The 13,346-nt window shown below is 40.9% G+C and overlaps 1 protein-coding gene across 1 annotated transcript; it reads left to right on the top strand.

The window, feature by feature from the left end:
- Nucleotides 1–2,476: 2,476 nt before the first annotated feature.
- Nucleotides 2,477–12,242, top strand: LOC139745249 (uncharacterized). Its single transcript, XM_071655651.1, has 8 exons — nt 2,477–2,738; nt 5,322–5,453; nt 7,157–7,310; nt 8,195–8,332; nt 8,798–8,999; nt 9,339–10,238; nt 11,328–11,648; nt 11,679–12,242. The coding sequence occupies exons 1-8, from the start codon at nt 2,477–2,479 to the stop codon at nt 12,240–12,242; spliced, it is 2,673 nt and encodes an 890-aa protein (XP_071511752.1).
- The last annotated feature ends 1,104 nt before the right edge of the window (nt 12,243–13,346 follow it).

The raw sequence follows: 13,346 nt of genomic DNA, 5'->3' as shown, positions 1-13,346 counted from the left end.
CTTCCCCTTAAAGTTAGAAAAAAGTTTTGTTTCATGATATGAAAATAAAGGGATCTGTAGGCCGAACAGTGATTATTTCATTCGTCAAGCAAACAATCTTAGATAACACAATTCCTAAATCAATACGAACAATATTATGAACACAAACTTGACAACGATGTATTTGTCTGCTTTATTCAAAAATGTGTATTGCTCGTGCTAGTATAAGACAGACGTGTTTTGTTTTGTTTTGTTTTGTTTTGTTTTGTTTTTACTAATTAATTACGTTGAAGGGGAGGGGGATCCGGGGCCGTTGTACCTATTAAGGTTTGGGAGGCTTATATATTTTGGAAACCCCTAGCCCTTTTCAATGCAGAAAACAAAGCAGAAAAACAAGAATACTATAGCGGAAAGCGGATACCGCAAATTCTTCTCAAATACGGATGCTACAGACCTACGTGTATTAACGGCTGTTATTACAGCAATGTTCACGGTATAGTGTAATACTGCGATTTGGACAATAAGAAAACTACACATTATTTTGCGTCCTCAGAAGAGACGGGGGAAGCATTAGGAAAGGAAAAAACCATATACCAACCATGCCAACAATAATTCAAGAATGATCCACTCGCCAGTTGCAATAAAGTGAGCACAACAATGTCAGCTCCCCCCCCCCCCCGAATTGTCTCCGAGTAGGAAGACGTTCACTGGATAGCTAAATTTGAGAGCACAAACAGCTATAGGCTCAAGTTCGATTTGCATGCCAACAACCAAGCCTTACAGCATAACATTCATGAACAAGATAGAAAGGAATTTCAGTGAACTCGCGTGATGTAATTATTCACTAAATACTGTCTTAATTTGAATTTAAAGGGGCATTCCGGACGATTTTCATAATTTCACATTATGTAGTACATAAATCGACAGCTCCATGTATAGATTCGGGAATATATTGTGGTCCCTGAGCAGAGAAACCAATAAATTGAAAATCTTCAACAAATTACACTGAACAGTGATGACATCAGAGCCTCATACATTTCAGAAATTTAGAATTGTAATTCCATTACAATACCACTGCTCAACAAGTTCACCTGTGAAAAATCTATGCATGCCTTCTTCTTTTGTTCTGCTTCCTTGAGCCCTAACTCACACATTCTTATGGTGAGGCTGCGATGTCATCATCCTTGTTCATTGCAATTTGTTATAAATTTTAAAAACATTCTCATTCCTCATCCCAATCACTATGAATTCTGAAACTCTGTATTCAGTTTATCTAATTTGTAGTTGTTCAAGTGTAAAAATCTGAAAATCATCCGGAGGTCCCCTTTAAAGGATGATAATAATAAGCGACCTGCGAGTTCTGCGGGGAGATCGTTCCAGTATTTCTGCCGTGAATATGCCTATACATAATTGTTTCGTTTTTCGCAAAATATGTGCGGGCATGTCAGAGACTCCAACCCAAAGCACCTTCTGATCTGGAGATTCTCCCGCCTGAAACCCCTAGCAAACGGGAGATTCCAAGTTGATGTGTGCCAAGTGCGAAATTCCCAGGGTTCTAGATGCTCTCTGGTGCTTTCTAAGGCTTATTTTTTCAACATACGATAAAAATAAGTGAGAAATCCTTTCCAACGGGAGACAAAGAGCCATGGCGGGCGAAATTGAATCTCAAGCGGGAGAACGGGAGATTTTGCAAAAATGGATTTTCGGCGGGAGATTTCCCGTCGAAAACGGGAAAGTTGGAGTCTCTGGCATGTCGTCGGGGGTGCTAAGCGTCACGTTGGCGGTTAGGATAGTTGAGGACAGTGAGGTAGAAAACATCAGGAAGATCACTGGAGGAAAATTTTACGTAACTGATATAAACTACCTTTATGCATGCTATGTCAAAACATCAACAATTAGTTACACATAATGTGGTAGTCGGCTACTAATTATCATTGTTCCCAAATGATGTGAAACTTTGACACTCATATACCTGTATACCTTCCTTTTTTATGTCTAATTTTCATAAAACATATAGGCCTACCCCCGGTCTATACCATTCTGTTCGTCTAATTTTGCAGTGTACCATGCTGTATAAAATGCTGTATGTATCATATTTGAACATAGTGTGAAACTCAACTTCAAATGGTATTGTTGTGATGGAAAAAAATGACTTCAAATTCACTACATAATAAAAGTGCTTCCTGAAAGCTGCACCACTCGCCTCGGGGACCAGTTCATTGCCCTGGCCCTAATGCGTAGCGAATGATCAGTCACCTGAGTCTTTCAATTCTTCTTGCATACCAAGCTTTTGTGTTGCATATTTAGTTCTTGTTCAGTTCTTGTCGCTGAGTCGGGAGAGCCTCAATAAATGAGCCTCAAGTATTCTTTGTTGTCATGGGTACCAAATCAGGAATGCAAAGATCTGACTACACCCAGGTAGCCGGCTTCATCTCTTCTCGCAGCTTGGAGGGGTCGTACCGACGACCAAGGGCAGCGCCAATGGTTAGATATCAAGATGGAAAAATATTCTTATCGCAAGGTTCTTGGATCGGGCAACTACGGTAAGGCCTGGCTGGTGAGATCGAGAGAGAGTAACAGGCCCTATGTCGTCAAGGAGATCAACGTGTCGTGCATGGGGGAGAAAGACCGCGAACAGGCCGTGAATGAGGTCGCCATCTTGGGACGGCTGAAGCACGTGAACATCATACGGTATCGCGAGGCGTTCGTGGCCGGCGCTGGAGGCGTGCTTGGTATAGTCATGGAGTACGCTGATGGTGGTAAGTAGGCCTATATACATGCCGGATTGAAATGAAATGTTCAGTGGATTAAGATGACTTTCAAGGATTAAAACAAAAAAACAAAACGAAAGTTGCTTCACTTTACTCCCCAAATTACATTGCTTTCATGCTGTTTTGTGCACAGATAAACGGGAGAGGTATGAGCTAATATGCATGTGATTTACACCTAGGCAGCTACAGCTATTCGATGAAAACATGGCAAGACTTTTTGAATCCCCCCCCCCCCCTCATTTTGCTATGCCACTCTCCAGGTGTGTACTAGTCACTCGTTCGCTAATCTGAAAATTACATGTAAATAAGGTTCGTTATTCCGAAGGATCATTATTCCGAAACACAGATTCTCTATAGACATCTACCAAGACCAGAGGTTTGTAATTTCAGTCTGGAATATTTTGTAGCGTTATTCCGAAGGTCAACTCGTTAATCTGAAAATCATGTCGATTTACTCGTCAGTCGACTAAAAATCTTGAGGTTTAGTATATCATGATTACGTATTGTATGTGTGTGTCCGTGAATGTACATAATACTCTATCAATGCTTGCCTGATAAATCTCACAAAACTGACAATTTTAAAGTATAGTCACATGAATTCATTTATACACAGAAAATAATGACAAACTTAGTAAAGAGTCAGAAATGATTTCATTTTTCATAATGATATCAAATTACATCATTTATTTCTTAAAACCTGAAGCATTTACAAAAAAAAAAAAAAATTCAAATAGAAGATATTTTTCAGGCACACTGTCCGAATCCAAAAACTGCCTCTGTAATGAGCATGTTCATGATGTCATCAACGAGGCTAAATGCGTAATTGTCGCTCGTTTCAACCTTCTCGACATTGATGAAAGTTTCGTCTTCCGAAGGAGAAAGGTCTGAAGTGACGTGATCGTCGGATTCGAGAAAGAGATCTGTCAAATCTGACACTATTGTGAATGTGTCGTCATCGCCTTCGAAGTCCTCGTCATCTGATGACGTGCGTAAGAGTTTTGAAAATTCACTGGGACTTACGGACGATACGTCATCTTCTCCCTCGCTATTGTCCTTGTAATTGTTCTTATCATCCTGTGCTTCCCTTTCAAACTTTTCTTCGTCAAAAAGTGATAAATGGTATTTCTTTACATTTTGAATGTTGAACAGTCTAGAGGCTTTCCGCCACTTCCATGTCCCGTCTTATGACTTCTATATAGAAGGTCTTGTACGAATTAAAGTAGCAATGGATGATAATGCATCTGCACTGATCAAATATTTATGTCACCATGTATGACAACTTATACTTTAGAAATTGCAGGAAATCTAGACTGAATTGAATCAAGAATAGATGATTAGCCTAAGTATTGGCATGATGCCTCTCTCTCGAAATTAATCTTGCTATCAACCTTTGCAATCCCTTAAGAATAAGATCTACAGGACATGTATTGTAACGAAGGAGACATTGACTGTTCACTTCAAAAGAAAGAGAGAGAGAAAGAAGGACAAGGTATACACACACACGCACCAATTGAAAGTAAAGAGAAATATAACAAAATTTATGACTGGTTGTAAGAGTTTGATGAAAAGATTCAAAACAAAACAAAGAAACCAAATATCTCACCTGTGGCAACACAACACAGTTTCCGTAACAATTTTGCCAGACTCTTACGGAATCGGGCCCAAAATCGCCGACCACGAGATAACTTGCTAAATCTAGGCATTTTGATCGGAAGCAAAAAGCACACTATCAAATGCGTATGACCAGCAAGGAGGAATTCACTAGGAATAAACCACTGGAAAGAACATTGTAGTTATGTAAACAAAATGCTGTAAAGTTTCATTACGTCAGAGATCTTGAAAAGGTTTTTGTTTGTCGTTATGTAAACAAAAATGTAAAGTTTCATTATCACGTCAGAGATCTTGTAAGGGCTGCACGCGCAGCGCGTTGATGATGAGGAAAACGCAACGCGCACATTATTACGTCACGAAATTATACTCTTGAGGTTGGCCGTCACTGCATGGTCGCTATAAAGAGTTTGAACTTTGAGAATATCCCACGTTTTACCTCTTTTCATGTACATGTACCTTGAAAGATTCTTATGCCATATTGCTTTACGGGCATGTTCTTGATTAGCTTCCTTTGATTTGCTTCATGCAGCGGAGATACTGAAGTTGGAAATCTCAAAGGTGTAAATCACTAAACGCATGTATAGCATGTTTGCGCCCTCTACAACAAAACTTTCCGTCTTACTATAAGCAGACAACTCGAAACAATTAGGTCGCAGAAAAAGACAATGCTTATAGTCATGCATTCACAGAGATGCTGCGAATACCACCAGATTAATGTTTGTTTCACAATTATCAGCCATTACACACGGCGTTTTTGTGATCATCCTGCCAGTTGTATTAAAAACACTCATTGTATCTTTTTAAAAGCTGTCTTGTCTGATATTCGGTGTTTTTGCGTGGTAAATTCTGACATTCTCAATGAGATCATTTGCTATATCTGACGGGTATATGGTTGCATTCAATTTTCATTCTAGGTTTGAAATGTCTGTGGCTCCTTTATAATGCGTTCGGTTCCCACAGGTGATCTTGCGGAAAAGATAGAGGCGGTGAAATCGTCCGGGGGTAAATTCGTCCCGTCTCAGATCATCAACTGGTTCGTGCAACTCTGCCTAGCGCTTCATTACATGCACTCGGAAAAGATACTCCACAGAGGTAAAGATTGTTATACAACGTATAGAGTAAAGCCTTTTCTGTCACTTTCTCGTTCTTTTAAATATTTGTTATAATTCAACCTGGCGTGTACATCATATGGAAGTTCCGCTTCTTAGAATAAGACGTATATAGCAAACTATTTTTTTTTTTTTATGCCTCCGCCAACGAAGTGGCCGGAGGCATCATGTTTTCGGGTCGTCCGTACGTCCGTCCCGTTTTGTTTTTGTCGATATCTCAAGAACCGTGAGGTGGTTTTGCATCAAACTTGGTATGAGGGTATATCCTGGGGGGATGATACTTTGTTTGGATTTTAGGGTCACGGGGTCAAAGGTCAAAGGTCACAGGTTATTTTGTGAAAAAAGGTTGAAATTTCATGTTTTTCTCCATATCTCGCAAATGGTTCAAGGTATCTTCATGGAACTTAGTATATATGCATGTACCGATGGGCAGTGATTATCTAGGGAAGTTGGGGGTCATGGGTCAAAGGTCAGGGGTCAAAGGTCAAGGTCAACTCCTCAAAATATCACTACTTTCCTAATATTTATGCAATGCCTGAAGGATTTTTTTTTAACTTGATGTATGCATGTATAACCTAATATATATTCTGTGGGAAGTTTCTTGCCAAAAGGTCAAAGGTCAAAAGGTCAAAGGCCAAGTGAAAGTGCTAAATTGCACTTCTTCCTCCATATCTCAAAAGTAACTCAAGGTATTATCATGAAACTTACATATTTATGCATGTTCAACCTAACAGTGATTCTCTTTGGAACTGTGAGGTCAAAGGTCAAAGGCCAGGTTTAGATGATACTATTTTACTATTTGATACTGAAATTATACTTTTTCTCAATACCTTGAAAATTACTCAATGCATAAACTTATAAAAGGGTCAAAAGTCAAGTAAAAATCATCAGTTCCCCCAAATACCTGCACTCTGACGTTTTAATCATTCATCCAATTGAACCTAGTACTAGGAAAGTGAACATTCAGCACATTTGTGGCAAACCTGTCATTTTAATATTTTGCCAATTGTGTGAAACTGTCATCACACATTGTCAAGACATTGTACTATAGATCTATTAGGAGAACCATGCATTATGGCGGAGGCATACACCAGTCGCCGTAGCGACATTTCTAGTTTATACATTCATCTATAATGTTTACATTATTTTATTCCACTTAACGCGCAAAGTGTGATTCACTATTTTAAATGAAAGCTATAGATGCGATCATTAATGTTTACATTATTTTATTCCACTTAACGCGCAAAGTGTGATTCACTATTTTAAATGAAAGCTATAGATGCGATCATTCTCTGTGTAGGAACGAACTTTATTTTCGTGTCATAAGGTGAATATACCTCAATTTCCCTCTCCCTCTGATTAACTATCTTCAGCAGATTATCCATGACAGTCTATGTAATATTGTGTGAAGAAGTTCTGTGATTTCGTCAAGTTCAGAGGTAATTAACAAAGTTCGAAAAAAATCTAAATGGAAGGCGGTTTCAAAAGATAGAATGTGACAAGAATGAAATCGATTGAGAAGACTTACAACATGTGCATTTACCGAAACGCTTGCCAACTTTTTTAGTTATTGCCTGTCAGTTCACATGCGTTTTTCTGTATAGTGCAAATCTCTCTCTCTGAATATCTTGCCTTCGCTTTATTTGGGATGATCACTACTTTTTTATCATTCTTGTCCTGAAACAGATCTCAAGCCATCAAACCTCTTCCTGACGACAAAGGGCCTGGTGAAAGTCGGAGATTTTGGCATCGCCAAGGTGTTACTCCACACCCTTGACCACGCCCTGACCTCTATCGGTACACCTTACTACCTCTCCCCAGAGATTTGTCAGAGGCAACCGTATCCTTCCTGAGATCTTAAAAAATTCATCTGAATTACACCTCTTGTCTGTAATAACTACGAAGGTGTTTTGTTTTTTGAATGATTTTGAAATTACAGTAATGACTATATTACAGGCATTTCCTGAATAAATGTTAACATTAACAAACGATTAACATCGCGCCGTGGCAAAAGTGCCGTCCAAGATCCATCCATTTCATAACATTCTTGTTACCTTGATAACTCATTAGGAGTCAGAGTGTTACGGTTACGGTGTCTTCATAGCAGAGTATGCATGATAATGACTACAGTGCTTTCAGTTCAGCGATCTATATTACTCCGCTTGTTTTCCGATATAACTGCTACCAAGAAATCGTCATTTCTCCATTTTTTCCAATCCTAATCATACGCCTGCAGCAAGAAGAATGGTATGTGCTTCCAGAATCATAGCTTTATGTGCATCCATAAGACAGCATTGTGCTCCATATTTCATATATTATTATACCTTGAAGTACAACAATAACAACAACAAATAATAAAGTAGTCGCTTCTGAATACCCGCCCTAAAGTGCACACATACTTAACTATGGGTCATTTGCTCCACGTCTCTAAGCAGTATGTTATAGATACGTAAAAGAGTTGATTGTTAGCTCCGTAATTTTTCGTTGTGAGGCACCACCAAAAGAAAGATTTTAACTCTTCAAACCCCAGCTTCAGTACAACTATTGTGTTCGTGTTCCTTTCTATAGCTGCATGTTATGTAACCAGGAGATAGTTACACTCCACATTTTCCCATCCGAGCATGGGTATAACCAGAAGATAACGGTAATAATGGATTACATATTTCCTAGCTTTATATAGGTGAAACAAAGAGATCTTTGTAGCTCCTTAACTCGAAACTTCAGGTACAACCAGAAGAGCGACATGTGGGCAGCTGGGTGTATTCTGTATGAGCTGACTACGTTACGTCATCCATTTGATGGACCAGACTTCTCTACACTCGTTCTCCGCATTCTCCGCGCTTCCTACACACCTATTCCCATGTGAGTGTTTCTGCAACGTCTTTATCTTCTCCACGGAAGTAATTATTATACTTTTTTCTCATCTCCAAGACATCATAATTTCCACCATATCAACAAAACACATCGATAAAGAAAAATTGTCATACATGTATATCAAAGTTATGAAGGGTAATTCAAATTAGACTGTCTTTTCCTGGAGTCGGAGATCACTAAATATAACAATAGCTAAGAGTTTCAAATCCCAACATGCCATCTCCGGCCAAATGTAACTTGATTAGAAACAAGCTTTGCACACGAATTTCCTGAAAACGTAATCGACCAAATTTCGGGAGTTTTCATGATACAACAATCACGTACGTATTCTAATACCTTCGGTAATGAAGAGGATCATCTGTTTGTTTCTGTCATCATCCTGGTGTAGATACGGATTCAACGGCACATATTTACTCATCTTCATCTTTTTCCGTGTTACCTCGGACCTTTCAGAGTCTACGGGAGTTTGCTGCACGAGCTGATAGCAGTCCTTCTGTCGGTGAACCCCAGCGAGAGACCTTCAGCCCAAGACGTACTAACTGCGTCTAGTATGAGACCGTACGTGAAGGCCTACACGGACCGTCGGCTTGTTGTAGACCACTCTCCTTCCCCCAGAACGAACGCTGCCAGGCCCGCCGTCCGTCCCAAGTCACCAGTAAGAATTAATAAGCCTCACTCACCGGGAAGAATCCTAGATCACCTGAATAATGGGTTAAATGTTTGACCTATTAAGTAATGTCCCCAGGCAACTGGCTATCCTGTCGAAAAACCCTTTCATATTATCTTCCGATGTACATAGTATGTGGGTTGCATTTTATAGGATGACCTTGAATGGCTATTCGTAGCGCGTCCGTTAAATGAGGCTATTGTAAGTCGCTTTATGTCATCGCTCTGAAGATGTTTTGGTAAATAGCTAGATATGTTGGACATCCACTAAATTAAAGTAGATCATTTCGGATTAACTTACAGAGCATACTCTCTTTCCCACACACAGATGTACAGGAAGATGGATGTAAGGATGTCATCGATACACACCAAGTCACCACTTCCAACCCGCAACAGACACTCTGCTGTCACTGCGGGTAAAACTAAATCTTCCAAGCTTTTTAGCGATCCCTCTCCGTGTCCATCGACGAACAAGATACAAACATCTACTGTAACATCAACAGGAATGTCTCGTCGACGCACACCACGTCAGTGCAAAATGGACAGTTCATCGAGGCGGCGCATCGTACACGGACATTCAGCCAGCGATCCTGTGAGGAACTTTGACCGTTGCTATCGCTCCACAAAGCATCACAACACTCCTCCACCAAAGATAACCACATTGCAGCGTCTACCGCCAAACGGATCAGCAAGCTCCTCGAAGGTATCTCAGCAACCTCAGACCTCCGGAATGGCTGCTGTCAAACAAGCTCCATCCCACGAAAAGACGTCGTCATCACTGTCATGTAAAAATGACCAACGAATACACCGAAGGTATGATTCCGAGTGTGGGTCAAGATCCTCCAGGAAAACCATGAAGAGACGCTCCTGCACACCTGTCTTTGACGAGCCCAAGTCCGACGTGCTTTCCAGGATTCAGCAGTCGACAGATCGCGCAGTGCCTGATAAGAAAAGACGCCGATCCTTACCGGAACGCGTCAGGGATTCAAAGTTTCTGACGCGGCTGGTGTCGAGTGAAAAGAAAACCTATCGAGTAAGTAAGCGAAAGTCATTCTCCAAACCGGGAACCACAACACAGGCCAGTGGACTCTACTCTGCTAGAAAATCCCCTGAATCTGCGTCAAGCACTGTACTCCAGACGAGAGCCTCAGCCCTCAATAGTGCGCCCTCCGCGACAACGCGTGGTGGTGGAAAGATGCTGTCGCCAAGATCAAGATCACAGTCAGAGGTGAGGATATTCGTTACTTTGCCTTGCAGACGTAATAATTTGTCTTTCTAAAATAGGTCGACATTTGCTTCAAAAATTGAAGAATCGATCTCGATGATCAAGTGCTGATTAAAAGTCCCTTGTCTGTAACAATATCACTGCGAGAGTTCCTTGATGACCTGCTTCTGTGCCTCATTTCAATTAAAAAAAAAGTTGATATGATAGCAACTCTTTCTGGAATGGCAATTGTCATGGTAATGACAAGAATCCAGCTTCCTGAATGGATGTTCCTATGGGAAGCTGTCATTCCAGCAAGATTTGTTATCCTAATATCTTCTGTGAAATGGGGTCCAGAACGAAAGATAAGGGAGGGTCACAATATTGTTGTGAAAAAATATACAATCAGCGTGTAAAGACTTTATTAGTTTGCTACTGATTGGAAATACATGTATGACCAGGGCCCTGTTTTATTAAAAGATAAAATCGATTTTAAATTTCCTTACCACACAGGCTGCCATAGACTAACAGTTGAAATCTGTTATAAAATCAATTGTAACTCTTTATAAAACAGCGCACTGGGCCCTGTTTTATGAAAAGATAAAATCGATTTTAAATTTCCTTAACACACAGGCTGCCATAAACTTATCATAGAAATCAATTTTGTAATCGATTTTAACTCTTCTTAAAACGGAGCCCTGGTATCTTCAGATCTCGTCATCATATGTTGATGAAAATCAAAGTATCGATCGTCTCTTCATTGATAGCAGGCAACCTCCTCCGGAGAAGCCTGCATAATATAGGCCCTATTTCGAATTTCCTTTATCCATTTGAGCGATCGTTGGCAGACTGTTGGCACTGTTGACACTTTCATACTTCTGATTTCAATTAGCGGTTAACGGGCATGAAGCTATGTAATTTTGTCCACTCTCATTCATAAAATTCCGTTGCTTCATGACGGGTGTCTATCCCTCAAAGAAAAAAACATGTTTCTTTTGGTTTCTTGTCAAAAGACCGGAATGAGTGCTTTCTATGCAAGTTGAATTCTCCTCGTTTAAGCACCATCCAAACTAATGTTGTCATTAATCTCTAGCACTATTTTGTCCTTCAAAGACTCGAGTGCGGAGAAGGAATGATGGGAAACCGAGAGGAGCACCGAGGGCGCCAATCACCTGTCTATTTCCCGCCACACCCAAGACGTCTTCCAAACCAAGATCACTAGTGAAACACGGGACCTACACCCTACAGCTTCCTGAAGTGTCTGCGAATCCTGCCGATGCGTCGACCAGGTGCGGACGGTGCGGATGTCAGCAGGGGAACGTCTCCAACACGAAGCTCCTTGCCGTCTCTCCCCACAAACGGACGCAGCCAGATTCGTGCAAGTCCAAGGAGTCAGACAGAAGATCAGCAAGTGACGTCTCCAAACCTTCAGAAGTTCCTGACTGGCGCCAAACCAAAGAGCAGCCTCAACGCGGAATCTTCTCCAGGAGGAACGCCATTCGGAGACCCAGCCGGGATTACGTTCAGAAAACAAAGCTGCAGAGAAGGCAGAGTCTTGGCATAGCGTTCGATAATCCTCCAAATGGTCCGATACCAGACATTATTCCTTCTGTTGAGGATGACTCTCCCTTCTCGGACGCAATGACATCGACTTCAAGATCACGAGACAACTTCCTAAAATGCGAAGGCGCCAACGGAGATGAGCGGGACATTGAGGTGGCGGAGTTCTTGCACGCCGGTATGGTGATGGAAGGGGAACTGACGACAGACTTGCGCGCAAAGCTGGAACTTCTGAAGATGTACCTTGAAAGACGCCTGGGAGCGGATCGGACGGTCGTAGCATATGACATCATGACGAAAGCTAGGGAGGAGCGTCCGGCAGCCGGAACGGAGGCGAAATGGAGACCAGGCTCTCCCGCTGGTTCGGAGGATGTCGTCAAACTCGTAGCCGAAGTACTCGGCCCGGGAAAGATGAAATACTTTCCTATTCTCCTACAGGCCTTTGACCTTAGCAACCGATGCAATTGAGGTGCATGGCGTCTGTTACATAATGTGTCATTCGGGGTCACCTGTAGTTACAGATATTAGCAGGAGTATCAAAACTCTCCCTTCTCATGGAAGTCATTTCCAGAACCGTGCAGTTTTTACACAGTAAGGAAATTATTTTAGTACATCATATTTGACTCGCTTTGTTCACGTAATTATTTTAGATGTGTGTTGAGCACGAATTGTTGTGCGTGTGTACTGTGTGTGCGATTGTGTGCTCATATCAAATCTTATCATCCATAATGATATTACACCACAACAAGAACGAGAAATTGTGAAAACGTGTTTCGGCTTATCAAAATAAGAAAGTAGACAGTTGTGTCAGCTGATCGAGTGAGATTTCAGTGTTAGGGGACTCCAGAACATGCAAGACATCATGCATAAGTCATTCCCCTGTAGATCAAAGAAGGAGCCGTGGACACTTTGTTGTTGTTGTTTGTTTGTCTTTAATCATTGTTCAGTGTGTGATGGCCGTGTTTGGTTACCTCGTATACAACTGTCTCCTAATCACAATCTCTGCATACTAATATCCCTTTGATGTGGACAGTTATCTCTGTTGTGACAATGAGAATGTACCATTATCTATTGTATGTGCAATATTTCTTGAGATACAATATGTAGATTGATTTGAATGTTAAGATACAGCTACAAATTATGAATTAGGTTTCATCACGGAATAGGGGCATAGAGCATTTATATGTACGAATACGTTTCTGTTTTATTTCGTTCCCAGAAATTCCATTTCAAAGTTCATCTCTTGCATCTTGACCAATAACATGTTCCGAGACATTATGTAAATCGATATTGTAGTTATACACATTTTATTGAAACAAAAATATATTTTAGCAAGGACTTTTTAGATTTTAAACATGACATGTATCGTACTTTGTAAATCACTTCAATAAACCACCCATGGGGAACATCTACGTTTGTGAATGGTTTTTATCTTAGTTCTTAGAACTTTGAAAGAATGGGGGGGGGGGGGGGGGAGGGATGATCAGCTGGATGCCGAGGATGAAATTGACAGTACACTTTGAGCACCTGTCGCAGGTGTGTAAATCTCCCGTTTATCAATTCTAATTAATT

Source organism: Diadema antillarum, unplaced genomic scaffold (assembly GCF_040938485.1).
Source record: "Diadema antillarum isolate AM-2024a unplaced genomic scaffold, OU_Dant_1.0 seq00001244_RagTag, whole genome shotgun sequence".
In the NCBI taxonomy this organism is placed as follows: Eukaryota; Metazoa; Echinodermata; class Echinoidea; order Diadematoida; family Diadematidae; genus Diadema; species Diadema antillarum.
Note: the sequence above shows the minus strand (reverse complement) of the source record. Positions and strands in the feature narration are given on the sequence as shown.

Coding starts and splice junctions, on each gene's coding strand:
- LOC139745249 (XM_071655651.1), top strand. CDS start 2,477: ATGGAAAAATATTCTTATCGCAAGGTTCTTGGATCGGGCAACTACGGT. Junction 2,739..5,321: donor CATGGAGTACGCTGATGGTG/GTAAGTAGGCCT, acceptor CGGTTCCCACAG/GTGATCTTGCGGAAAAGATA. Junction 5,454..7,156: donor GGAAAAGATACTCCACAGAG/GTAAAGATTGTT, acceptor GTCCTGAAACAG/ATCTCAAGCCATCAAACCTC.